The sequence below is a fragment of the Oncorhynchus keta genome, chromosome 20 (genome assembly GCF_023373465.1).
Source record: "Oncorhynchus keta strain PuntledgeMale-10-30-2019 chromosome 20, Oket_V2, whole genome shotgun sequence".
NCBI classification, from domain to species: Eukaryota; Metazoa; Chordata; class Actinopteri; order Salmoniformes; family Salmonidae; genus Oncorhynchus; species Oncorhynchus keta.
The window spans coordinates 31,331,182-31,356,218 of NC_068440.1; the positions used below are offsets into that span (position 1 = coordinate 31,331,182).

General features: G+C 46.7%; 1 protein-coding gene across 7 annotated transcripts in view; it reads right to left on the bottom strand.

Annotated features, from left to right (window-relative positions):
• Window positions 1-25,037, bottom strand: part of elmo1 (engulfment and cell motility 1 (ced-12 homolog, C. elegans)) — a 192,756-nt gene that overhangs the window by 36,503 nt on the left and 131,216 nt on the right. For 6 of the 7 annotated variants that reach the window (XM_052472646.1, XM_052472647.1, XM_052472648.1 and 3 more), the window contains one exon: window positions 23,495-23,631. In XM_052472646.1, coding sequence (XP_052328606.1) covers window positions 23,495-23,631 — 137 coding nt within the window. Of the gene's footprint in view, window positions 1-6,646; window positions 6,978-23,494; window positions 23,632-25,037 lie in introns of those variants that run through there. The other variant, XM_035795874.2, reaches the window with a different exon arrangement.

Below are 25,037 nucleotides of genomic sequence, written 5' to 3' on the forward strand. Positions count from 1 at the left end.
GAAGGTCAGTCAATGCGTAAAGGTTCAAGAACTGAACGTTTCTTCAAGTGCAGTCGCAAAAACCATCAAACGCTATTATGAAACTGGCTCTCATGAGGACCGCCACAGGAAAGGAAGACCCAGAGTTACCTCTGCTGCAGAGGATAAGTTCATTAGAGCTACCAGACTCAGAAATTGCAGCCCACATAAATGCTTCACAGAGTTTTTGCAGGTTTTCCTACCTACACAGCATGTAAAGGTCTGTAATTTTTTTATCATAGCTACACTTCAACTGTGAGAGACGGAATCTAAAACAAAAATACAGAAAATCACATTGTATGATTTTTAAGTAATTAATTAGCATTTTATTGCATGACATAAGTATTTGATCATCTACCAACCATTAAAGAATTCCGGCTCTCACAGACCTGTTCGTTTTTCTTTAAGTAGCCCTCCTGTTCTCCACTCATTACCTGTATTAAATGCACCTGTTTGAACTCGTTACCTGTATACAAGACACCTGCCACACACTCAATAAAACAGACTCCAACCGCTCCACAATGGCCAAGACCAGAGAGCTGTGTAAGGACATCAGGGATAAAATTGTAGACCTGCACAAGGCTGGGATGGGCTACAGGACAATAGGCAAGCAGCTTGGTGAGAAGGCAACAATTGTTGGCGCAATTAGTAGAAAATGGAAGAAGTTCAAGATGACGGTCAATCACCCTCGGTCTGGGGCTCCATGCAAGATCTCACCTCGTGGGTCATTAATGATCATGAGGAAGGTGAGGGATCAGCCCAGAACTACATGGCAGGACCTGGTCGATGACCTGAAGAGAGCTGGGACCACAGTCTCAAAGAAAACCATTAGTAACACACTACGCCGTCATGGATTAAAATCCTGCAGCGCACGCAAGGACCCCCTGCTCAAGCCATGTCCAGGCCCGTCTGAAGTTTGCCAATGACCATCTGGATGATCCAGAGGAGGAATGGGAGAAGGTCATGTGGTCTGATGAGACAAAAATAGAGCTTTTTGGTCTAAACTCCACTCGCTGTGTTTGGAGGAAGAAGGATGAGTACAACCCCAAGAACACCATCCCAGACGTGAAGCATGGAGGTGGAAACATAATTCTTTGGGGATGATTTTCTGAAAAGTGGACAGGACGACTGCACCGTATTCGAGGGGAGGATGGATGGGGCCATGTATCGCGAGATCTTGACCAACAACCTCCTTCCCTCAGTAAGAGCATTGAAGATGGGTCGTGGCTGGGTTGTGGCTGGGTCTTCCAGCATGACAATGACCAGAAACACACAGCCAGGGCAACTAAGGAGTGGCTCCGTAAGAAGCATCTCAAGGTCCTGGAGTGGCCTAGCCAGTCTCCAGACCTGAACCCAATAGAAAATCTTTGGAGGGAGCTGAAAGTCCGTATTGCCCAGCGACAGCCCCGAAACCTGAAGGATCTGGAGAAGGTCTGTATGGAGGAGTGGGCAAAAATCCCTGCTGAAGTGTGTGCAAACCTGGTCAAGAACTACAGGAAATGTATGATCTCTGTAATTGTACACAAAGGTTTTTGTACCAAATATTAAGTTCTGCTTTTCTGATGTATCAAATACTTATGTCATGCAATAAAATGCAAATTGTTACTTAAAAATCATACAATGTGATTTTCTGGATTTTTGTTTTAGATTCCGTCTCTCACAGTTGAAGTGTACCTATGATAAAAATTACAGACCTCTACATGCTTTGTAAGTAGGAAAACCTACAAAATCGGCAGTGTATCAAATACTTGTTCAACCCACTGTACATACACACCGGATAGGGAAACCTTGTCAGGGTGGAAGGAGGCAAAGCAAACAGGCAGGTGCCATCACAAAAGGGCAGGAACAGGGAGAGGTTCAGAGAGAGGGGGTGTAAAGGGGTGGATAAAAAGAGAAAGGGTGAGAGAAAGAGGGTATAGATATATGAAGGTAGAGAGAAGTAGAGGTAGAGAGAGGTAGAGTGGTAGAGAGGAGTAGGTAGAGAGTGGTAGAGAGAAGTAGAGGGGTAGAGAGAAGTAGAGAGAAGTAGAAGGTAGAGGTAGAGAGTGGTAGAAAGTGGTAGAGAGAAGTAGAGGAGGTAGAGGTAGAGAGGGGTAGAGAGTGGTAGAGAGAAGTAGAGGAGGTAGAGGTAGAGTGTAGTAGAGAGAAGTAGAGGAGGTAGAGAGTGGTAGAGAGAAAGAGGAAGTAGAGAGAGGTAGAGAAAAGTAGAGGTAGAAGTAGAGGAAGTAGAGAGAGGTAGAGAAAAGTAGAGGAGGTAGAAGTAGAGGAAGTAGAGAGAGGTAGAGAAAAGTAGAGGAGGTAGAAGTAGAGGGAGTAGAGAGAGGTAGAGAAAAATAGAGGAGGTAGAAGTAGAGGAAGTAGAGAGAGGTAGAGAAAAGTAGAGGAGGTAGAAGTAGAGAGAGGTAGAGAAAAGTAGAGGAGGAAGAGGTAGAGGAAGTAGAGAGAGGTAGAGAAAGGTAGAGGAGGAAGAGGTAGAGGAAGTAGAGAGAGGTAGAGAAAAGTAGAGGAGGTAGAGGTAGAGGAAGTAGAGAGAGGTAGAGAAAAGTAGAGGAGGTAGAGGTAGAGGAAGTAGAGAGAGGTAGAGAAAAGTAGAGGAGGTAGAAGTAGAGGAGGTAGAAGTAGAGGAAGTAGAGAGAGGTAGAGAAAAGTAGAGGAGGTAGAAGTAGAGGAAGTAGAGAGAGGTAGAGTGGTAGAATATTTTATGTGAGGAAAAGAATGATGGAGAGGGAGGGAGGGAGAAAACCTGCCTGGAATGAGAATGTTTGGTGATCTGTGCTGGAGGAGAGGAGACTGACTGAAGGTTAGGTGACTTTTGTTCAATAACGAGCAGATTCTGTCAGTGTCAGGCAGAGCACACACACACACACACACACACACACACACACACACACACACACACACACACACACACACACACACACACACACACACACACACACACACACACACACACACACACACACACACACACACACACACACCTCTGACTGAAATGACTGCTGGAGGCGAGGAGATTGACTGAAGGTTTATGGGGAGGTGATGGGCTGTGCTCTATATCACTGCTCTAGCTAGCTGCCTCTCAAAGCTAGAAACATACATTCACCACCACTACACCTACCTCCAGTCCACCACATCCATCTCTGAGATGGAGCCCAGCTCCATATGAAAAATAAAAGAGTGGTCCCTTCAAAATTAGGCAATCCGGCTATTTCAGCCACACCCGAGCACACCGCCATGCAATCTCCATACACAAACATTGGCAGTAGAATGGCCTTACTGAAGAGATCAGTGAATTTCAACGTGGCACCGTCATAGGATGCCATCTTTCCAACAAGTCAGTCAAACGTCTGCCCTGCTAGAGCTTCCCCGGTCAACTGTACGTGCTTTAATTGTCAAGTGGAAACATCTTGGAACAACGGCTCAGCCGCGATGTGGTAGGCCACACAAGCTCACGGAACAGGACCGCAGAGTGCTAAAATTCCATCCGTCTTTGGTTGCAACCCTCACTACCGAGTTTCAAACAGCCTCTGGAAGCAACGTCAGCACAATAACTGTTCGTCAGGAGCTTCAAGAAATGGGTTTCCATGGAGGAGCAGCTGTACACAAGCCTAAGATCACCATGCGCAATGCCAAGCGACGGCTGGACTGGTGTGAAGCTCGCTGCCATTAGACTCTGGAGTAGTGGAAATGTGTTCTCTGGAGTGATGAATCACGCTTCACCATCTAACAGTCCAACGGACGAATCTGGGTTTTGGCGGACGCCAGGGGAACGCTACCTGCAGAGTAGTGCCAAATGTAAAGTTTGGTGGAGGAGTACTGTTAATGGTCTGGGGCTGTTTTCATGGTTCGGGCTAGGACCTTAGTTCCAGTGAAGGGAAATCTTAAAGCTACAGCATACAATGACATTCTAGACGATTCTGTGCTTCCCAATTTGTGGCAACAGTTTAGAAAAGGCCCTTTCCTGTTTCAGCATGAAAATGCCCCCATACACAAAGCAAGGTCCCTACAGAAATGGTTTGTCGAGATCGGTGTGGAAGAACTTGACGGGCCTGCACAGTCCTGACCTCAACCCCAACAAAAACCTTTGGGATGAATTGGAACACCGACTGTGAGCCAGGCCTAATCGCCCATCATCAGTGCCCGACCTCACTAATGCTCTTGTGGCTGAATGGAAGCAATGGCAGCAATGTTCCAACATCTAGTGGAAAGCCTTCCCAGAAGAGTAGAGGCTGTTATAGCAGCAATGTTCCAACATCTAGTGGAACGCCTTCCCAGATGAGTAGAGGCTGTTATAGCAGCAATGTTCCAACATCTAGTGGAAAGTCTTCCCAGAAGAGTAGAGGCTGTTATAGCAGCAATGTTCCAACATCTAGTGGAAAGCCTTCCCAGAAGAGTAGAGGCTGTTATAGCAGCAATGTTCCAACATCTAGTGGAACGCATTCCCAGAAGAGTAGAGGCTGTTATAGCAGCAAAGGAGGGGACCAACTCCATATTAATGCCCATGACTGTGGAATGAGATGTTGGACAAGCAGGTGTCCACAAACCTTCAGTCATGTAGTGTACTAAACACAATTAGAATATACTCAGTGGACACGAGGCCACATCCTAACATGCTAGCACAGCAGCAGGGAGACAATAGGTCAAGGAGGAGGCTTGCCTGCAGCCCAGAACCAGTAATCACCTATTTGCATAATCCAACAAGGCCAAACGTGAATGGAGTCTTCCAGACAAAGCAGATTATCCTGGGGGGTAGCTATAGCTACAGTAACCATCTCAAATCAAATGCTATTTGGAACATGCACCGAATAAAGCAGGTGGAGACTTTACCGTGAAATGCTTATTAACAAACCCTTTCCCAACAATTAAAATGTAAGAACAATTTGAAATAAAATAAGGAAATAGTTACAAAATAAAGTACCATCATCTAATTGTTTTATATATCTGTCAATGACAATATTACATTTGAAAGATGTATTACATTTGTAATGTTAGCAGAGCCTGGTATGATGGATAGCAGTAGTGCATTCCTCTATTTCTAGGAAACTAGGTGTGGTAGATAATGCTAAATATTATTCACAACAATGTGTACTATCGCCTCCACTTCCTATGTGGTGTCTGCGTTCAGAAAGAAGGCTTCAGAGAGAGATATTTAGGATCTGTGATCAGAAAGACTGCTTCAGAGAGACATATTTAGGATCTGTGTTCAGAAAGACTGCTTCAGGGAGACATATTTAGGATCTGTGTTCAGAAAGACGGCTTCAGAGAGACCTTTAGGATCTGTGTTCAGAAAGAATGCTTCAGAGAGAGATATTTAGGATCTGTGTTCAGCAAGACGGCTTCAGAGAGACATATTTAGGATCTGTGTTCAGAAAGACGGCTTCAGAGAGACCTTTAGGATCTGTGTTCAGAAAGACGGCTTCAGAGAGACCTTTAGGATCTGTGTTCAGAAAGACGGCTTCAGAGAGACCTTTAGGATCTGTGTTCAGAAAGACGGCTTCAGAGAGACAGATGTCGTATCTGTGATTGGGAGCTTTTAATCAGAAGGCTGAGATGGGCTGCTCTAACCTGATTACGCCTCACAGAGTCACAAACACACACACAGGCAGACTCAGGCTACCCAGCACAGCACTGCCCCATCTGTACTATGAGCATTGCTCTCCTCCTCTCTGCTCTCCTTCTCTCTGTTCTGCTCTCCTCTCCTCTCCTCTCTGCTCTGCTCTCCGCTTCCCTCCGCTCCGCTTTCCTCTCCTCTCTTCTTCTCTCTCCTCTCCTCCTCCGCTCTCTGCTCCGCTCTCCTCCTCCGCTCTGCTCCGCTCTCCTCCTCCGCTCTCTGCTCCGCTCTCCTCCTCCGCTCCGCTCTCCTCCTCCGCTCTCTGCTCCGCTCTCCTCCTCCGCTCTCTGCTCCGCTCTCCTCCTCTCTCTCTCTCTGCTCCGCTCTCCTCCTCTCTCTGCTCCTCTCTGCTCCTCTCTCCTCCTCTCTGCTCCGCTCTCCTCCTCTCTCTGCTCCGCTCTCCTCCTCTCTCTGCTCCGCTCTCCTCCTCTCTCTGCTCCGCTCTTCTCCTCTCTCTGCTCCGCTCTCCTCCCCTCTCTGCTCCGCTCTCCTCCTCTCTCTGCTCCGCTCTCCTGCTCTCCTCCTCGCTCTGCTCTCCTCCTCTCTCTGCTCCGCTCTCCTGCTCTCCTCCTCGCTCTGCTCTCCTCCTCTCTCTCCTGCTCTCCTCCTCTCCTCCTCTCTCTGCTCTGCTCCTCCTCTCTCTGCTCGGCTATCCGCTCTGCTCTCCTCCTCTCTCTGCTCTTCTGCTCGGCTATCCACTCTGCTCTGCTCCTCTCTGCTCGGCTGTCCACTCTGCTCTCCTCCTCTCCGCTCTGCTCTCCTCCTCTCCGCTCTGCTCTCCTCCTCTCTGCTCTGCTCTACTCCTCTCTGCTCTGCTCTCCTCCTCTCCTCTTCACTCTGCTACTCTCCTCTCTTCCTCTCTGCAGCCAGGCAACAATACAAACCCTCACCTCTCCTCCATTCCTCTCTCCATCCCTCCATTCTAATCAGCAGTCAGAGCCCACTCTCTACTCTCCCTCCCTCTCCTCTCCCTCTGTAGATGTGGGAAGAGCAAATCAGCCAGTTTCTTGTACTTACATGTAATTGTTAACTCCATGGCTGCAGCTGCTGCGCTCCAGAATGACTGACGGCAAAACCTTGGACGCACTGAGACGAAAGGAGCAGCTAACGAATGCAGCGAGGAAGAGAGAGGGTGAAGGAGAGGGGGATAGAGAGATCGGGGAGGGAGGGGAAGAAGCAGCAGATGGTCCCCTGGTAAAATGACAGAGTTGTGCTAACAGATTTTAAAGGCGCTAGCTGGGTATCTAGCCACGGGCGTGAGGCAAGTCGTTGTGGCGATCGTGGTCACGGAGGGCAATGCTCATCCTCCTGCCTGCTTGCTTGATGAGATCCACCTCCTCTCTCTACTGCCAGTCTGAGTGGACCACCAGGCAGCCCCGTTTATGTTGATCTCAGTGTTTAAGCCTGATTGGGCGCATTCCACGGTGGTATGAGCCAATAGGGTGGCAGCTGAGGAATCACATGGGCTGTGGTGGTGTGTGTGTGTGTGTGTGTGTACATGTGTATGTGTTTGTGTGTGTGGGGATGACAGGTTCAGAGACGGGGAGGGGAGGAGGAGACTGAGTGAGAGCCTGTACATCAGGACCCCTCTGCTTGGATGCACAGAGCTGGAGGTTTTCTAGTCGGGAGGCGTAGCAAGCCCCTCATCACACACAGCTGTTTGGATAAAGAGACAGAGAGGGCTGTCGTACATGACCGTTCTTCGAAATAGACACACACAAGTATGCAGGCACACGCACACGCAATCCCACACGCACCCACAGGCATAGAAGAGGCTCCCTTTTTCTAAAGTGGAGCCAGTGTAGTGCAGCAGCAGTAATTGGACTGGGGTTGCTATGGAAACAGAGGAAACAGTTTGTCAGATGGAGCGGACAGAGACCAGAACAGAGTAGAAGAGAGTAGGACAGAGTAGAGTAGAGCAAAACATAGCAGAGTAGAGTAGAACATAGCAGAGTAGAATAGAACAGAGCAGTACAGAAGAGAGTAGAGTAGAACAGAACAGACTAAAAGTTGTATTCTACTATACTCTTTTCTACTCTGTTCTGTTTTACTCTGTTCTAGTAGAAAAGAGTAGAACAGAACAGATTTGAACAGAGTAGAAACGGAGTAGAGTAGAACAGAACAACACACAACAGAGTAGCACACAGCAGAGTAGAGTAGAACAGAGCAGAGTAGAACAGAACAGGGTAGAGTAGAACAGAACAGCACACAACAGAGTAGAGTAGAACAGAACTGAGTAGAGTAGAACAGAGTAGAACACAACAGAACAGAGTAGAACAGAACAGAGTAGCACCCAAAAGAGTAGAGTAGAACAGAGTAGAGTAGAACAGACTAGAGAAGAACAGAACAGAGAAGAACAGAACAGAGAAGAACAGAGTAGAGTAGAACAGAGTAGAGTAGAACAGAACAGAGTAGAACAGAGTAGAGAAGAACAGAACAGAGTAGAGTAAATAAACGTGAAGGTGGGACTACAGTAGCCACACCACAAAAGAGAAGAAAATGGAGGATGCACAGACAAATAGCCCGTTCCAAATAGCACCCTATTCTCTTGGTAGTGCACTCCTTTTGACCAGGTCTCTGGTCTACAGTAGTGCACCATTTAGGGAATAGGGTGCCATTTGGGACACATTCAAAACTAACACACACAGTAGGAGAAAAGGATCATGTAAAGAACAGGAAGGGAATGCAGGACAAGATGTGGTTGTATTACCTTTTACACCTTAAAGCAAAATCTGGTCTTCATGGAAAATAAAATTCTGATTAAAAAAAAATAAGAATTGTGAAAATGTGAAAACCCCTGTCTTTGAAAGAAAACATACCCAGACACAACTAATGAATCACTGTTATGATCATTATTTGGTGAGAGTGCTGCTTTTGGAACCAAGCGCTATAGGAAACATTCTATGACCCACAGACAAACCATGGATGTCACCCATGGTCAGCTGACTACACAAAACAAACAGATGGACATGTCCAGAATGACCATCGGTGACACATGTTCAGAGCCATCTCTATATACAACTCTGCCGTTTCTCTGGCATAAGAATGACTATGGCCATATGTGCTGATGGGTACATTGTGACTGTTCTCCAGTCTGGCACAGCAGCAGGCTCTAGAGGCGAAAGAAACGCACACCTATTTAGGCGAGGTGCTGGCTAGCGGAATAGAACACTTCAAAAGATAAAGGAGAACCGCACACTCTAGGAGCTCAGATGCAAAAATATTTATGTCCAACTGTCTTCATCAGGGTTTTATGACAAACACTGCAGGTTGACTCATTTATATAGTGTCAAAAGACACACACAGGTGTCTGTAATCATGGCCGAGTGTGGCCTGATATCATTGGTTAATTCACATATATTAAAATAGCATACAAAAAACATAAATGGATGGCGTACGATCATAGATACAATTTGAATACATAAGCCTAGAAACATTTACAATGAACAGCAAAATCACAATAATCACAAGAATGGCTTCAGATCAAAGTCTACTTTGAGACCGAAGGGAGCAAGGGTCTTTAAGTTAAAGATCCAGGCAGCCTCTCGTTTTATGAATAACTTGTCGAGGTCACCCCCTCTCCTAGGGAGGGTGACATGTTCGATGACAATATAACAGAGACGAAATCGAGTGGTTTTCTTCCAAAAAGTGGGCCGCAACTGGGTAAGTCAAGTTTTTGCACCTAATGGTGCTACGATGCTCGGAGATACGTACTTTTAATTCGCGCTTTGATTTACCCACATATTTTTTCCACAAGGACAAGTTATAAGATAAATAACTGCCTTAGTGGAGCACGTGATAAAACCAGCAGCAGGCTCTAACTGAACCAGACAGATAGTCTCCATCTCCTAAACAAACACCAGCAGCAGGCTCTAACTGAACCAGAGAGATAGTCTCCATCTCCTAAACAAACACCAGCAGCAGGCTCTAACTGAACCAGAGAGATAGTCTCCATCTCCTAAACAAACACCAGCAGCAGGCTCTAACTGAACCAGACAGATAGTCTCCATCTCCTAAACAAACACCAGCAGCAGGCTCTAACTGAACCAGACAGATAGTCTCCATCTCCAGGGAAGTGAGGGATGGTGAGGAGGAGGAGAGGAGGAAGAGAGAAAGAATGTGGAGAATAATCTATCCCAATTCAATAAAGACTCATTCTCATCTTGTGAAGAGAAAGTGGTGTGTGTTATTGGATATTAGGATTCCTGGCACAGAGGGTGTGTGTGTGTGTGTGTTTCATTCTCAGGCGAGCTGTTCAATTCCGTCGGCAAAGGATGAAAAATCAACATAGCTTGGAATCACTGATCTACCATAGCATCTAAAACACCGACTTCAGTTTTACACTGCGAGGGGGAATATTTAAAATATATATATACAGTGAGAGAAAAAAGTATTTGATCCCCTGCTGATTTTGTACGTTTGCCCACTGACAAAGAAATGATCAGTCTATAATTGTAATGGTGGTTTATTTGAACAGTGAGAGACAGAATAACAACAACAAAATCCAGAAAAACGCAGGTCAAAAATGTTATAAATTGATTTGCATTTTAATGAGGGAAATAAGTATTTGACCCCCTCTCAATCAGAAAGATTTTTGGCGCCCAAGTGTCTTTTACACAGGTAACGAGCTGAGATTAGGAGCACACTCTTAAAGGGAGTGCTTCTAATCTCAGTTTGTTACCTGTATAAAAGACACCTGTCCACAGAAGCAATCATTCAATCAGATTCCAAACTCTCCACCATGACCAAGACCAAAGAGCTCTCCAAGGATGTCAGGGACAAGATTGTAGACCTACACAAGGCTGGAATGGGCTCCAAGACCATCACCAAGCAGCTTGGTGAGAAGGTGACAACAGTTGGTGTGATTATTCGCAAATGGAAGAAACACAAAATAATCTCCCTCGGCCTGGGGCTCCATGCAAGATCTCACCTCGTGGAGTTGCAATGATCATGAGAACAGTATGGAATCAGCCCAGAACTACACGGGAGGATCTTGTCAATGATCTCAAGGCAGCTGGGACCATAATCACCAAGAAAACGATTGGTAACACACTACGCCGTGAAGGACTGAAATCCTGCAGCGCCTGCGAGGTCCCCCTGCTCAAGAAAGCACATATACATGCCCGTCTGAAGTTTGCCAATGAACATCTGAATGATTCAGAGGACAACTGGGTGAAAGTGTTGTGGTCAGATGAGACCAAAATGGAGCTCTTTGGCATCAATTCGCTGTGTTTGGAGGAGGAGGAATGCTGCCTATGACCCCATGAACACCATCCCCACCGTCAAACATGGAGGTGGAAACATTATGCTTTGGGGGTGTTTTTCTAAACTAAGGGGACAGGACAACATGTACCGTCAAATCTTGGGTGAGAAGCCAGGGCATTGAAAATGGAACCGTGGATGGGTATTCCAGCATGACAATGACACAAAACACACGGCAAGGCAACAAAGGAGTGGTTCAAGAAGAAGCACATTAGGTCCTGGAGTGGCCTAGCCAGTCTCCAGACCTTAATCCCATAGAAAATCTGTGGAGGACTCTAACTGAACCAGAGAGAGCTGAAGGTTTGAGTTGCCAAACGTCAGCCTCGAAACCTTAATGACTTGGAGAAGATCTGCAAAGAGGAGTGGGACAAAATCCCTCCTGAGATGTGTGCAAACCTGGTGGCCAACTATAAGAAACGTCTGACCTCTGTGATTGCCAACAAGGGTTTTGCCACCAAGTACTAAGTCATGTTTTGCAGAGGGGTCAAATACTTATTTCCCTCATTAAAATGCAAATCAATTTATAACATTTTTGACATGCGTTTTTCTGGATTTTTTTTGTTGTTATTCCGTCTCACTGTTTAAATGAACCTTCCATTAAAATTATAGACTGATAATTTCTTTGTCAGTGGGCAAACGTACAAAATCAGCAGGGGGTCAAATACTTTTTTCCCTCACTGTATACAGTGGGGCAAAAAAGTATTTAGTCAGCCACCAATTGTGCAAGTTCTCCCACTTAAAAAGATGAGAGAGGCCTGTCATTTTCATCATAGGTACACTTCAACTATGACAGACAAAATGAGAAAGAAAATCTAGAAAATCACATTGTAGGATTTTTTTGCAAATTGTGGTGGACATAAGTATTTGGTCACCTACAAACAAGTAAGATTTCTGGCTCTCACAGACCTGTAACTTCGTCTTTAAGAGGCTCCTCTGTCCTCCACTCGTTACCTGTATTAATGGCACCTGTTCAATTTTGTTATCAGTATAAAAGACACCTGTCCACAACCTCGAACAGTCACACTCCAAACTTCACTATGTCCAAGACCAAAGAGCTGTCAAAGGACATCAGAAACAAAATTGTAGACCTGCACCAGGCTGGGAAGACTGAATCTGCAATAGGTAAGCAGCTTGGTTTGAAGAAATCAACTGTGGGAGCAATTATTAGGAAATGGAAGACATACAAGACCACTGATAATCTCCCTCGATCTGGGGCTCCACGCAAGATCTCACCCCGTGGGGTCAAAATGATCACAAGAACGGTGAGCAAAAATCCCAGAACCACACGGGGGGACCTAGTGAATGACCTGCAGAGAGCTGGGACCAAAGTAACAAAGCCTACCATCAGTAACACACTACGCCACCAAGGACTCAAATCATGCAGTGCCAGACGTGTCCCCCTGCTTAAGCCAGTACATGTCCAGGCCCGTCTGAAGTTTGCTAGAGAGCATTTGGATGATCCAGAAGAAGATTGGGAGAATGTCATATGGTCAGATGAAACAAAAATATATATTTTTGGTAAAAACTCAACTCGTCGTGTTTGGAGGACAAAGAATGCTGAGTTGCATCCAAAGAACACCATACCTACTGTGAAGCATGGGGGTGGAAACATCATGCTTTGGGGCTGTTTTTCTGCAAAGGGACCAGGACGACTGATCAATGTAAAGGAAAGAATGAATGGGGCCATGTATCGTGAGATTTTGAGTGAAAACCTCCTTCCATCAGCAAGGGCATTGAAGATGAAACGTGGCTGGGTCTTTCAGCATGACAATGATCCCAAACACACTGCCCGGGCAACGAAGGAGTGGCTTCGTAAGAAGCATTTCAAGGTCCTGGAGTGGCCTAGCCAGTCTCCAGATCTCAACCCCATAGACAATCTTTGGAGGGAGTTGAAAGTCCGTGTTGCCCAGCAACAGCCCCAAAACCTCGGGGCAACTGCTATGATGTTCCTTTATGTGCTCCGCCAATCTACATTCACCAAATGGACATACCATGTTGGTCAATATGTACCCAATGCTAGTTTGCAATGTGCCATTCTGCCTTGCTGTCACATGTCCATTAGTTTGGGTAGTGTGTGTGTTTAAGGGGAGTGGTTAGAAATACTGAAGAGTAATGATTTCAGTTGAAGTAAAAATGACCACTGTTATGTCCTGATGATGTTTGAAGTTCCTGCTGATATGTGAGGAACGTAGGAAGCATAATTATTAAATGTCGACACTAGAATAGTTCCAATTCCTGATCACTATTTGTTTAATTGTGTCAATTGTTTGTAAATAATTATCAATGACCTGTGAAATATATATTGATCAGTGAAGTTACTGTTAAACCCAACATATTCCACCATTAATTTAGAATGTTTGGTTATGGAAATGTTGATAATTAATTAATTATAATATACTGTCATGACGTTGCCCTGTTGGGTGAGGTTTATGACCCCCCATAAATACCGAAACCTTCTCCCTCCACCCTACAGAATGGACTCTTGGAAAGCCCTTTGTTTCCACAGAGAAAGTATGGTAACGTCAAAAGGTTGGGGAATGGGACAATATTTCCCTTTCTCAACCAGTTGAAAGTGTCCATTGGTACGTAAAGAATATGATGTCGGATCAGTCATTGTTTTGGGACATTATTACTGATGATAGGATGACATAAATTGTATCTTAGAAAGTCTACAAATTCTAGTTATCAGAATCACATGGAATTGTTGTGCAATTTAAATGTTTAAATATGAAACTATTTGTGAAAAGATGACATTTAATTTTATCCTTCTAAATAAGATAATTTTTTCATAGTAAAACGTAGGTCCAGTCAGTGGCCACACCCAAGTGAACAGACATTAGTTGAGAACTATGGAACACGCTCTTCTCTCCCTCAGTACAAAAGCCTGTTGACAGAAGCCAACCTTAGTTCCAGAAATGTTAGGACTGCTGTCCTAATGTTTAAAAGGGTACATTTTACACTGTGTGTGTCTCAACACACATAAAAACAGCCAGTGAGCTGTAGATTTGTGTATGTGTTATGATTTATGCATACACTTCAGTATATGGGCACATTTGAATACATTTTAAAAGAAAATGAACTAGAAATTCTAAGAATGCCTTGTAATTTACAAAATGTGAAGATTATGAGAAGGCTGGTAGTATTGATAAGCCTGTTAGGCTGCAGGTTAAATGAGAAATATATATGTTTAGGGAACGCATTTGTCTTAACTACTTTAGTGAATTAACTATGCCCAGCAAAGACCTGACTGCTTGGCGGGAGCAGGGGTACTAACACACTCAATTAGTGCTTATCCCCAATTATAATGTCACCTTCAGGCAGTATAGTACAGTATGCATCCTTATATTACAGGGTGGTACGGAGGGGCTGAGAGCAGAGTATGGAAGGGGGAAAGGCACAGGGTGGTACGGAGGGGCTGAGAGCAGAGTATGGAAGGGGGAAAGGCACAGGGTGGTACGGAGGGGCTGAGAGCAGAGTATGGAAGGGGGAAAGGCACAGGGTGGTACGGAGGGGCTGAGAGCAGAGTACGGAGGGGCTGGAATGGAAGGGGAAAGGCACAGGGTGGTACGGAGGGGCTGAGAGCAGAGTATGGAAGGGGGAAAGGCACAGGGTGGTACGGAGGGGCTGAGAGCAGAGTATGGAAGGGGGAAAGGCACAGGGTGGTACGGAGGGGCTGAGAGCAGAGTATGGAAGGGGGAAAGGCACAGGGTGGTACGGAGGGGCTGAGAGCAGAGTATGGAAGGGGGAAAGGCACAGGGTGGTACGGAGGGGCTGAGAGCAGAGTATGGAAGGGGGAAAGGCACAGGGCTTTGCGAGATGGTGAGATTGGTCAGCATTACCGGGCCTAAGTTGGCAAACAAACACATACAGACTTTGCTGTTTTAGGATGGGTGCCTTTACTGCAATGTTACACAGTGTGTTTGTCCCAAATGGCACCCTATTCCCTAAATAGTGCACTGCTTTTGAACAGAGCCCTATATCGGGAATAGGATGCCATTTGGGACACAGCCAATGATTCACATCATGATGCCTCAAAACAAGGCAGGGTGTTGAAGCTACAGAGGAGATTGGTGGTTAGTCAATACTGTACACACAACAAAATAGTACCTCTGTTCCTACAGTAATCTGATGATCTTGTGAAACAGCAACAGCCTACCTTACACTATCCACTATTCATTTGACAACAGGAAAAATGGAATGTTCATATGATGCTGTGTACAGTACTAGAATACTGATAGGATTGGCTTAGGTTTCCAATATCACGTGGAGTTTACATTTTCTATGCAATCTGACAGTCTGGCAAAAAAAAGACACAATCAGACTGAATCAGACTTCCACAGAGACAGTGACTGAATCAGACTTCCTCAGAGACAGTGACTGAATCAGACTTCCACAGAGACAGTGACTGAATCAGACTTCCTCAGAGACAGTGACTGAATCAGACTTCCACAGAGACAGTGACTGAATCAGACTTCCACAGAGACAGTGACTGAATCAGACTTCCTCAGAGACAGTGACTGAATCAGACTTCCTCAGAGACAGTGACTGAATCAGACTTCCTCAGAGACAGTGACTGAATCAGACTTCCTCAGAGACAGTGACTGAATCAGACTTCCTCAGAGACAGTGACTGAATCAGACTTCCTCAGAGACAGTGACTGAATCAGACTTCCTCAGAGACAGTGACTGAATCAGACTTCCTCAGAGACAGTGACTGAATCAGACTTCCTCAGAGACAGTGACTGAATCAGACTTCCACAGAGACAGTGACTGAATCAGACTTCCACAGAGACAGTGACTGAATCAGACTTCCTCAGAGACAGTGACTGAATCAGACTTCCTCAGAGACAGTGACTGAATCAGACTTCCTCAGAGACAGTGACTGAATCAGACTCCCACAGAGACAGTGACTGAATCAGACTTCCACAGAGACAGTGACTGAATCAGACTTCCTCAGAGACAGTGACTGAATCAGACTTCCACAGAGACAGTGACTGAATCAGACTTCCTCAGAGACAGTGACTGAATCAGACTTCCACAGAGACAGTGACTGAATCAGACTTCCTCAGAGACAGTGACTGAATCAGACTTCCACAGAGACAGTGACTGAATCAGACTTCCACAGAGACAGTGACTGAATCAGACTTCCTCAGAGACAGTGACTGAATCAGACTTCCTCAGAGACAGTGACTGAATCAGACTTCCTCAGAGACAGTGACTGAATCAGACTTCCTCAGAGACAGTGACTGAATCAGACTTCCTCAGAGACAGTGACTGAATCAGACTTCCTCAGAGACAGTGACTGAATCAGACTTCCTCAGAGACAGTGACTGAATCAGACTTCCTCAGAGACAGTGACTGAATCAGACTTCCTCAGAGACAGTGACTGAATCAGACTTCCACAGAGACAGTGACTGAATCAGACTTCCTCAGAGACAGTGACTGAATCAGACTTCCTCAGAGACAGTGACTGAATCAGACTTCCTCAGAGACAGTGACTGAATCAGACTCCCACAGAGACAGTGACTGAATCAGACTTCCACAGAGACAGTGACTGAATCAGACTTCCTCAGAGACAGTGACTGAATCAGACTTCCACAGAGACAGTGACTGAATCAGACTTCCTCAGAGACAGTGACTGAATCAGACTTCCACAGAGACAGTGACTGAATCAGACTTCCACAGAGACAGTGACTGAATCAGACTTCCTCAGAGACAGTGACTGAATCAGACTTCCACAGAGACAGTGACTGAATCAGACTTCCACAGAGACAGTGACTGAATCAGACTTCCTCAGAGACAGTGACTGAATCAGACTTCCTCAGAGACAGTGACTGAATCAGACTTCCTCAGAGACAGTGACTGAATCAGACTCCCACAGAGACAGTGACTGAATCAGACTTCCTCAGAGACAGTGACTGAATCAGACTTCCTCAGAGACAGTGACTGATTCAGACTTCCTCAGAGACAGTGACTGAATCAGACTTCCTCAGAGACAGTGACTGAATCTGACTTCCTCAGATGTGTGTGTGTTGAAAAGAAAATGTTTTTTATCTGAATAAAACAGCATTTTCTGCCTGTTACTGAAGCCAGGAGTTAAATAAGCAGTGAGACCAACCGAGGAGTTGATGTGTATTTCATGTCAGACAACAATGAGGAATTTAATTTGAAAGCCTAGGGAGATGAGCTCAATTCCCATCCCTCTCAATCACTGCTAAAATAAGACACGCCTCAAGGAAAACCCATCTGGAGAGACATGGCTGTGTCCCTATGTAGTGCACTTCTTTTGATGGGCTTTGGCCAAAAGTAGTGCACTATGTAGGGAATAGGGTATCACCTGTGAAGCAGCCCACAACTATGCATCTTAAATCAACTTCTGTACATTGAGGCTGGCTTTATATAGGCAGTGGCTACTATAACTACTCACTTATTCTAAAATGGATTCAATTGTTATTTTTTCCCCTCATCAATCTACACACAATACTCATAATGACATCACAATACCCCATAATGACTTCACAATACCCCATGTCAAAGCAAAAACAAGTTTTTAAAAATGTTTGGGGAAAAAATGAAATATCAAATTTACATAAGTATTCAGACCCTTTACTCAGTACTTTGTTGAAGAACCTTTGGCAGCGATTACAGCCTCGAGTCTTCATGGGGATGACTCTACAAGCTTGGCACAACTGTATTTGGGGAGTTTTCCCCATTCTTCTCTGCCAGATCCTCTTAAGCTCTGTTGGGTTGGATGGGGAGTGTCGCTGCACAGCTATTTTCAGGTCTCTCCAGAGCTGTTCGATCGGGTTCAAGTCTGGGCTTTGGCTGGGCCACTCAAGGACATTTAGAGACTTGTCCCGAAGCAACTCCTGCATTTTCTTGTCTGTGTGCTTAGGGTCGTTGTCCTGTTAGAAGGTGAACCTTCGCCCCAGTCTAAAGTCCTGAGCGCTCTGGAGCAGGTTTTCATAAAGGATCTTAATTCACTTTTGCTTGGCTTTCAGGCCAAAGAGTTCAATCTTGGTTTCATCAGAGAATCTTGTTTCTCATGGTCAGAGTCCTTTAGGTGCCTAATGGCAAACTCGAAGCGGGCTGTCATGCCTTTTACTGAGAAGTGGCTTCTGTCTGGCCACTCTACCATAAAGGCCTGATTGGTGGAGTGCTGCGGAGATGATTGTCCATCTGGAATGTTCTTCCATCTACTTAGAGGAACTCTGGAGCTCTGTCAGAGTGGCCATCAGATTCTTGGTCATATCCCTGACCAAGGCCCTTCTCCCCCGATTGCTCAGTTTGGCCAGGCTGCTAGCTCTAGGAAGAGTCTTGGTGGTTCCAAACTTCTTCCATTTAAGAATGATGGTGGCCACTGTGTTCTTGGGGACCTTAAATGCTGCAGAAATGTTTTGGTACCCTTCCCCAGATCTATGCCTTTACACAATCCTGTCTCAGAGCTCTACAGACAATTCCTTCAATCTCATGGGACCTTATATAGACAGGTTGTGCCTTTCCAAATCATGTCCAATCAATTTAATCGACCCCAGGATGCACCTGACCTCAATGTCGAATGTCATAGCAAAGGGTCTGAATACTGATGTAAATAAAGTATTTCTGTTTATAATTTTGAATAAATTTGCTATCATTTCTAAAAACTTGCTTTCACTTTGTCATTATGGGTTAGTGTGTAGATCCATGACATTTTTTTAATTGAATCTATTTTAGAATAAGGCTGCAATGTAAAGATAAAGATGGCGCCGAAGAACATGGCTGACATCTTACATTCTCCCAACTTATTTTTTAACTTATTGTGTACATAATGTTGCTGCTACCGTCTCTTATGACCGCAAATAACTTCTGGACATCAGAAAAGCGTTTACTCACCGCGGACTGGAAGAAACGTTCTCCTTTAACGAGTCCGACGAGAAGAAGATCCTGCTTTTACTGGAACGGCCCAGATTCACGCCTGTTACGTGAAGAAAAGACGCCGGAAAAGGGGACGCAGATCGGGGATCCTTCTGAGAAGCCAGAGGCGAGCGAGTAAACTCCCAATGCCTTCCATTCTCCTTGCTAACGTGCAATCGTTAGAAAATAAAATTGATGACCTACTATTAAGATAATCCTGCCATTGGGACATTAAACTGTAACATCTTATGTTTCATCAAGACGTGGCTGAACGAAAAAACTGAAAATATAGAGCTGGCAGGATTTTCCATGCACGGGCAGAACAGAGACGCTACCTCTGGTAAGATGAGGGGTGGGGGTGTGTGTCTAATATTAAAGAAGTCTCGAGGTATTGCTTGCCTGAGGTAGAGTACCTTATGATAAGCTGTCGACCAAGAGAGTTCACATCTGTACTATTCGTAGCCGTCTATTTACCACCACAAAGCGAAGCTGGCACTAAGACCGCTCTCAATCAACTCTATAAGGCCATAAGCAGAGAAGAAAATACTCACCCAGAAGCAGCGCTCCTAGTGGCCTGGGACTTTAATGCAGGCAAACTTATATCAGTATTCCCAAGTTTTACCAGCGTGTCACATGTTCAACCAGGGAATAAATCAATCCTAGACCACCTTAACTCCACACACACAGATGCATACAAAGCTCTCCCCCGCCCTCCATTTGGCAAATCTGCACCATCCAGAGCATCCTGACCGGTTGCATCACCGCCTTCTATGGCAACTGCTCGGCATCTGACCGTAAGGTGCTACAGAGGGTAGTGTGAACGGCCCAGAACATCACTGGGGCCAAGCTTCCTGCCATCCATGACCTATATAATAGGCAGTGTCAAAGGAAAGCCCATAAAATTGTCAGAGACTCCAGTCACCCAAGTTATAGACTGTTGTCTCTGCTACCGCACGGCAAGCGGTACCGGAGCACCAAGTCTAGGACCAAAAGGATCCTCAAAACATTCTACCCCCAAGCTATTATTCTACTGATCAATTCATAAAAATCGCTACAGGACAATTTACATTGACCTCCCCCCTTGTTACTGCTGCTACTCACTGTTAGTTTGTAACCTATGCAGAGTCACTTCGCCCCCACCTACATGTACAGATTACCTCAACTAGCCTGTACACCTTGCACACTGACTCGGTACCGGTTCCCCCTGTATATAGCCTTGTTACTGTTATTCTTATTGTGTTTCTTTTTATTATTACTTTTTATTGTAGCCTACTTGTCACGCCTTGGTCATAGTATTTTGTGTTTTTGTTATTTATTTGGTCAGGCCAGGGTGTGACATGGGTTTATTTTGTGGTGTGTTTTTGTATTGGGGTTCAGTAGGTATTGGGATTGTGGTTGAGTAGGGTTGTCTAGCATAGTCTATGGCTGCCTACGGCGGTTCTCAATCAGAGTCAGGTGATTCTCGTTGTCTCTGATCGGGAACCATATTTAGGTAGCCTGGGTTTCACTGTGTTTGTGGGTGATTGTTCCTGTCTTTGTGTTTGCACCAGATAGGGGTGTTTCGGTTTTTCACTTTTCATTATTTTGTAGTTTCCGCTTGTATTGTTTTTTCCTTCATTAAAATTATATCATGAATCATCATCACGCTGCATTTTGGTCCGATCCTTGTTCTACCTCTTCGTCAGAGGAGGAGATAGAAGAGAGCCGTTACAGAATCACCCACCCCACCCGGACCAAGTGGCGTGGTAACAGGCAACAGCGACAGCAGGAGCAGCGATCACAGGACTTCTGGACTTGGGAGGAAATATTGGACGGAAAAGGAGCCTGGGCTCAGCATGGTGAATATCGACACCCCAAAGAAGAACTGGAGGCGGAGAAAGCGGAGATGCGCTGGTATGAAGAGGCAGCACGGCGACGCGGATGGAAGCCTGAGAGTCAGTCCCAAAAATGTATTGGGAGGGGGCTCACAGGGAGTATGGCTATGCCAGGTAGGAGACCTGCGCAAACTCCCTGTGCTTACCGAGGGGCTAGAGAGACCGGACAGGCACCGTGTTATGCTAGGGAGCGCACTGTGTTTCCAGTGCGGGTGCATAGCCCGGTGCGGTTCATACCAGCTCTTCGTATTGGCCGGGCTAGAGTGGGCATCGAGCCAGGTAAGGTTGGGCAGGCTTGGTGCTCAAGAGCTCCAGTGCACCTGCACAGTCCAGTCTATCCAGAGCCACCTCCACACACCAGTCCTCCGGTGGCAGCTCCCCGCACCAGGCTTCCTGTGCGTGTTCTCGGTCCAGTTCCACCAGTGCCAGCACCACGCATCAGGCCTACAGTGTGCCTCGCCTCTCCAGCGCTGTCGGAGTCTCCCGCCTGTCTAACGCTATCAGAGCCTTCCTTCTCTCTAGCGCTGTCGGAGCCTCCTGCCTGTTCAGCGCAGCCAGCGCTTTCCTCCTCTCCTGCGCTGCCGGAGTCTCCCGCCTGTTTAGCGCAGCCAGAGCTTTCCTCCTCTCCTGCGCTGCTGGAGTCTCCCGCCTGTTTAGCGCAGCCAGTGCTGCCAGCCTGCATGGAGCAGCCAGAGCTGCCAGCCTGCATGGAGCTGCCAGCCTGCATGGAGCAGCCAGTGCTGCCAGCCTGCATGGAGCAGCCAGAGCTGCCAGCCTGCATGGAGCAGCCAGAGCTGCCAGCCTGCATGGAGCAGCCAGTGCTGCCAGCCTGCATGGAGCAGCCAGAGCTGCCAGCCTGCATGGAGCAGCCAGAGCTGCCAGTCTGCATGGAGCAGCCAGAGCTGCCAGTCTGCATGGAGCAGCCAGAGCTGCCAGTCTGCATGGAGCAGCCAAAGCTGCCAGTCTGCATGGAGCAGCCAGAGCTGCCAGTCTGCATGGAGCAGCCAGAGCAGCTAGATCTGCCAGTCAACCAGACTCTTCCAGATCTGCCAGTCAACCAGACTCGTCCAGATCTGCCAGTCAACCAGACTCTTCCAGATCTGCCAGTCAACCAGACTCTTCCAGATCTGCCAGTCAACCAGACTCTTCCAGATCTGCCAGTCAACCAGACTCTTCCAGATCTGCCAGTCAACCAGACTCTTCCAGATCTGCCAGTCAACCAGACTCTTCCAGATCTGCCAGTCAACCAGACTCTTCCAGCCAGCCAGGATCTGCCGGAGCCAACTACATGCCTGTGCTTCCTCTCAGTACTGGGCTTCCTCTCAGTCCCGGGCTTCCCCTCAGTCCCGGGCTTCCCCTCAGTCCCGGGCTTCCCCTCAGTCCCGGGCTTCCACCTCAGTCCCGGGCTTCCACCTCAGTCCCGAGCTTCCACCTCAGTCCCGAGCTTCCACCTCAGTCCTGAGCTTCCACCTCTGTCCCGAGCTTCCACCTCTGTCCCGAGCTTCCACCTCTGTCCCGAGCTTCCACCTCTGTCCCGAGCTTCCACCTCTGTCCCGAGCTTCCACCTCTGTCCCGAGCTTCCACCTCTGTCCCGAGCTTCCACCTCTGTCCCGAGCTTCCACCTCTGTCCCGAGCTGCCCCTCAGTCCAGTGGGGTCCTTGGTGAGGGTTATTAGGCCAAGGTCGGCGGCGAGGGTCGCCAATCAAAGGACGCGTTACAGGGGGACTAAGACTTGGTTGGAGTGGGGTCCACGTCCCGAGCCGGAGCCGCCACCGTGGACAGATGCACACCCGGACCCTCCCCTATGGGTTTAGGTGTGCGGCCGGGAGTCCGCACCTTGGTGGGGGGTTCTGTCACGCCTTGGTCTTAGTATTTTGTGTTTTTGTTATTTATTTAGTCAGGCCAGGGTGTGACATGGGTTTATTTTGTGGTGTGTTTTTGTATTGGGGTTTAGTAGGTATTGGGATTGTGGTTGAGTAGGGTTGTCTAGCATAGTCTATGGCTGCCTAAGGCGGTTCTCAATCAGAGTCAGGTGATTCTCGTTGTCTCTGATCGGGAACCATATTTAGGTAGCCTGGGTTTCACTGTGTGTTTGTGGGTGATTGTTCCTGTCTTTTTGTTTGCACCAGATAGGGCTGTTTCGGTTTTTCACTTTTCATTATTTTGTAGTTTCCTCTTGTATTGTTTTTTCCTTCATTAAAATTATATCATGAATCATCATCACGCTGCATTTTGGTCCGATCCTTGTTCTAGGAGATAGAAGAGAGCTGTTACACTACTTGGTAAATATTTTCTTCTTCTTGAACTGCACTGTTGGTTAAGGGCCTGTAAGTAAGCATTTCACAGTAAAGTCTACACTTGTTGTATTCGGCGCATGTGGCAAATAAAGTTTGATTTGATTTTGATTTGATTAATGTAACAAAATGTGGAAAAAGTCAAGGGGTCTGAATACTTTCCGAATGCACTGCATGTTCAGACCGGAAAACACCACTTCACATGGGACAATACACTACAGTAGCATTCCTATATGAGCTGACAAATCGAATGAAAGAAAGAAAGCCCTACTGGATCTGCATGACTTTGTTCAAGCCCTAAACAAACACACCTGTTTCAGCTAATCAAGGTCCTGATGAGCAGCTGATTAGTAGAATGGTCTGGAGAATAATCCGGGAGCAGGGTAGCTCTCCAAAAAGAGGGTTAGCTACCCCTGCAGAAGTATTACCCTTTGAAAATGAATACCATTTGCCATTTTAGTGGCCCCAGGCGGGAATCGAACCCATGATCCTGACATTGCAGGCGCCATACTTTAGTAACTGAGCCACAAAGTCCAAACTCACCTTGTTGAAGTCTTCGCTGGTGGCCCTCATCTCCTTCCAGGTCTTGTTGAGCAGCTGGATGCAGATGCAGAAGAACTCTTCGAAGGAGCGGTCGTGGGTGAAGAACATAGGGTGGAAATCATGACAGTTCTCACTGGCTGCGAAGACAGAGGTGGAGAGGAGGGCACAGTCAGAACATGTGTTTTAGAGAGAGGAGACGCGGGCACAGTCAGAACATGTGTTTTAGAGAGAGGAGAGGAGGGCACAGTGAGAACATGTGTTTTAGAGAGAGGAGAGGAGGGCACAGTGAGAACATGTGTTTTAGAGAGAGGAGAGGAGGGCACAGTCAGAACATGTGTTTTAGAGAGAGGAGAGGAGGGCACAGTCAGAACATGTGTTTTAGAGAGAGGAGAGGAGGGCACAGTCAGAACATGTGTTTTAGAGAGAGGAGACGCGGGCACAGTCAGAACATGTGTTTTAGAGAGAGGAGAGGAGGGCACAGTGAGAACATGTGTTTTAGAGAGAGGAGAGGAGGGCACAGTGAGAACATGTGTTTTAGAGAGAGGAGAGGAGGGCACAGTGAGAACATGTGTTTTAGAGAGAGGAGAGGAGGGCACAGTGAGAACATGTGTTTTAGAGAGAGGAGAGGAGGGCACAGTCAGAACATGTGTTTTAGAGAGAGGAGAGGAGGGCACAGTCAGAACATGTGTTTTAGAGAGAGGAGACGGGCACAGTCAGAACATGTGTTTTAGAGAGAGGAGACGCGGGCACAGTCAGAACATGTGTTTTAGAGAGAGGAGAGGAGGGCACAGTCAGAACATGTGTTTTATAGAGAGGAGACGGGCACAGTCAGAACATGTGTTTTAGAGAGAGGAGAGGAGGGCACAGTCAGAACATGTGTTTTAGAGAGAGGAGAGGAGGGCACAGTCAGAACATGTGTTTTAGAGAGAGGAGACGCGGGCACAGTCAGAACATGTGTTTTAGAGAGAGGAGAGGAGGGCACAGTCAGAACATGTGTTTTAGAGAGAGGAGACGCGGGCACAGTCAGAACATGTGTTTTAGAGAGAAGAGACGCGGGCACAGTCAGAACATGTGTTTTAGAGAGAGGAGACGCGGGCACAGTCAGAACATGTGTTTTAGAGAGGAGAGGAAGGCACAGTCAGAACATGTGTTTTAGAGAGAGGAAATGCGGGCACAGTCAAAACATGTGTTTTAGAGAGAGGAGACGCGGGCACAGTCAGAACATGTGTTTTAGAGAGAGGAGAGGAGGGCACAGTGAGAACATGTGTTTTAGAGAGAGGAGAGGAGGGCACAGTCAGAACATGTGTTTTAGAGAGAGGAGAGGAGGGCACAGTCAGAACATGTGTTTTAGAGAGAGGAGACGCGGGCACAGTCAGAACATGTGTTTTAGAGAGAGGAGAGGAGGGCACAGTCAGAACATGTGTTTTAGAGAGAGGAGAGGAGGGCACAGTCAGAACATGTGTTTTAGAGAGAGGAGACGCGGGCACAGTCAGAACATGTGTTTTAGAGAGAGGAGAGGAGGGCACAGTCAGAACATGTGTTT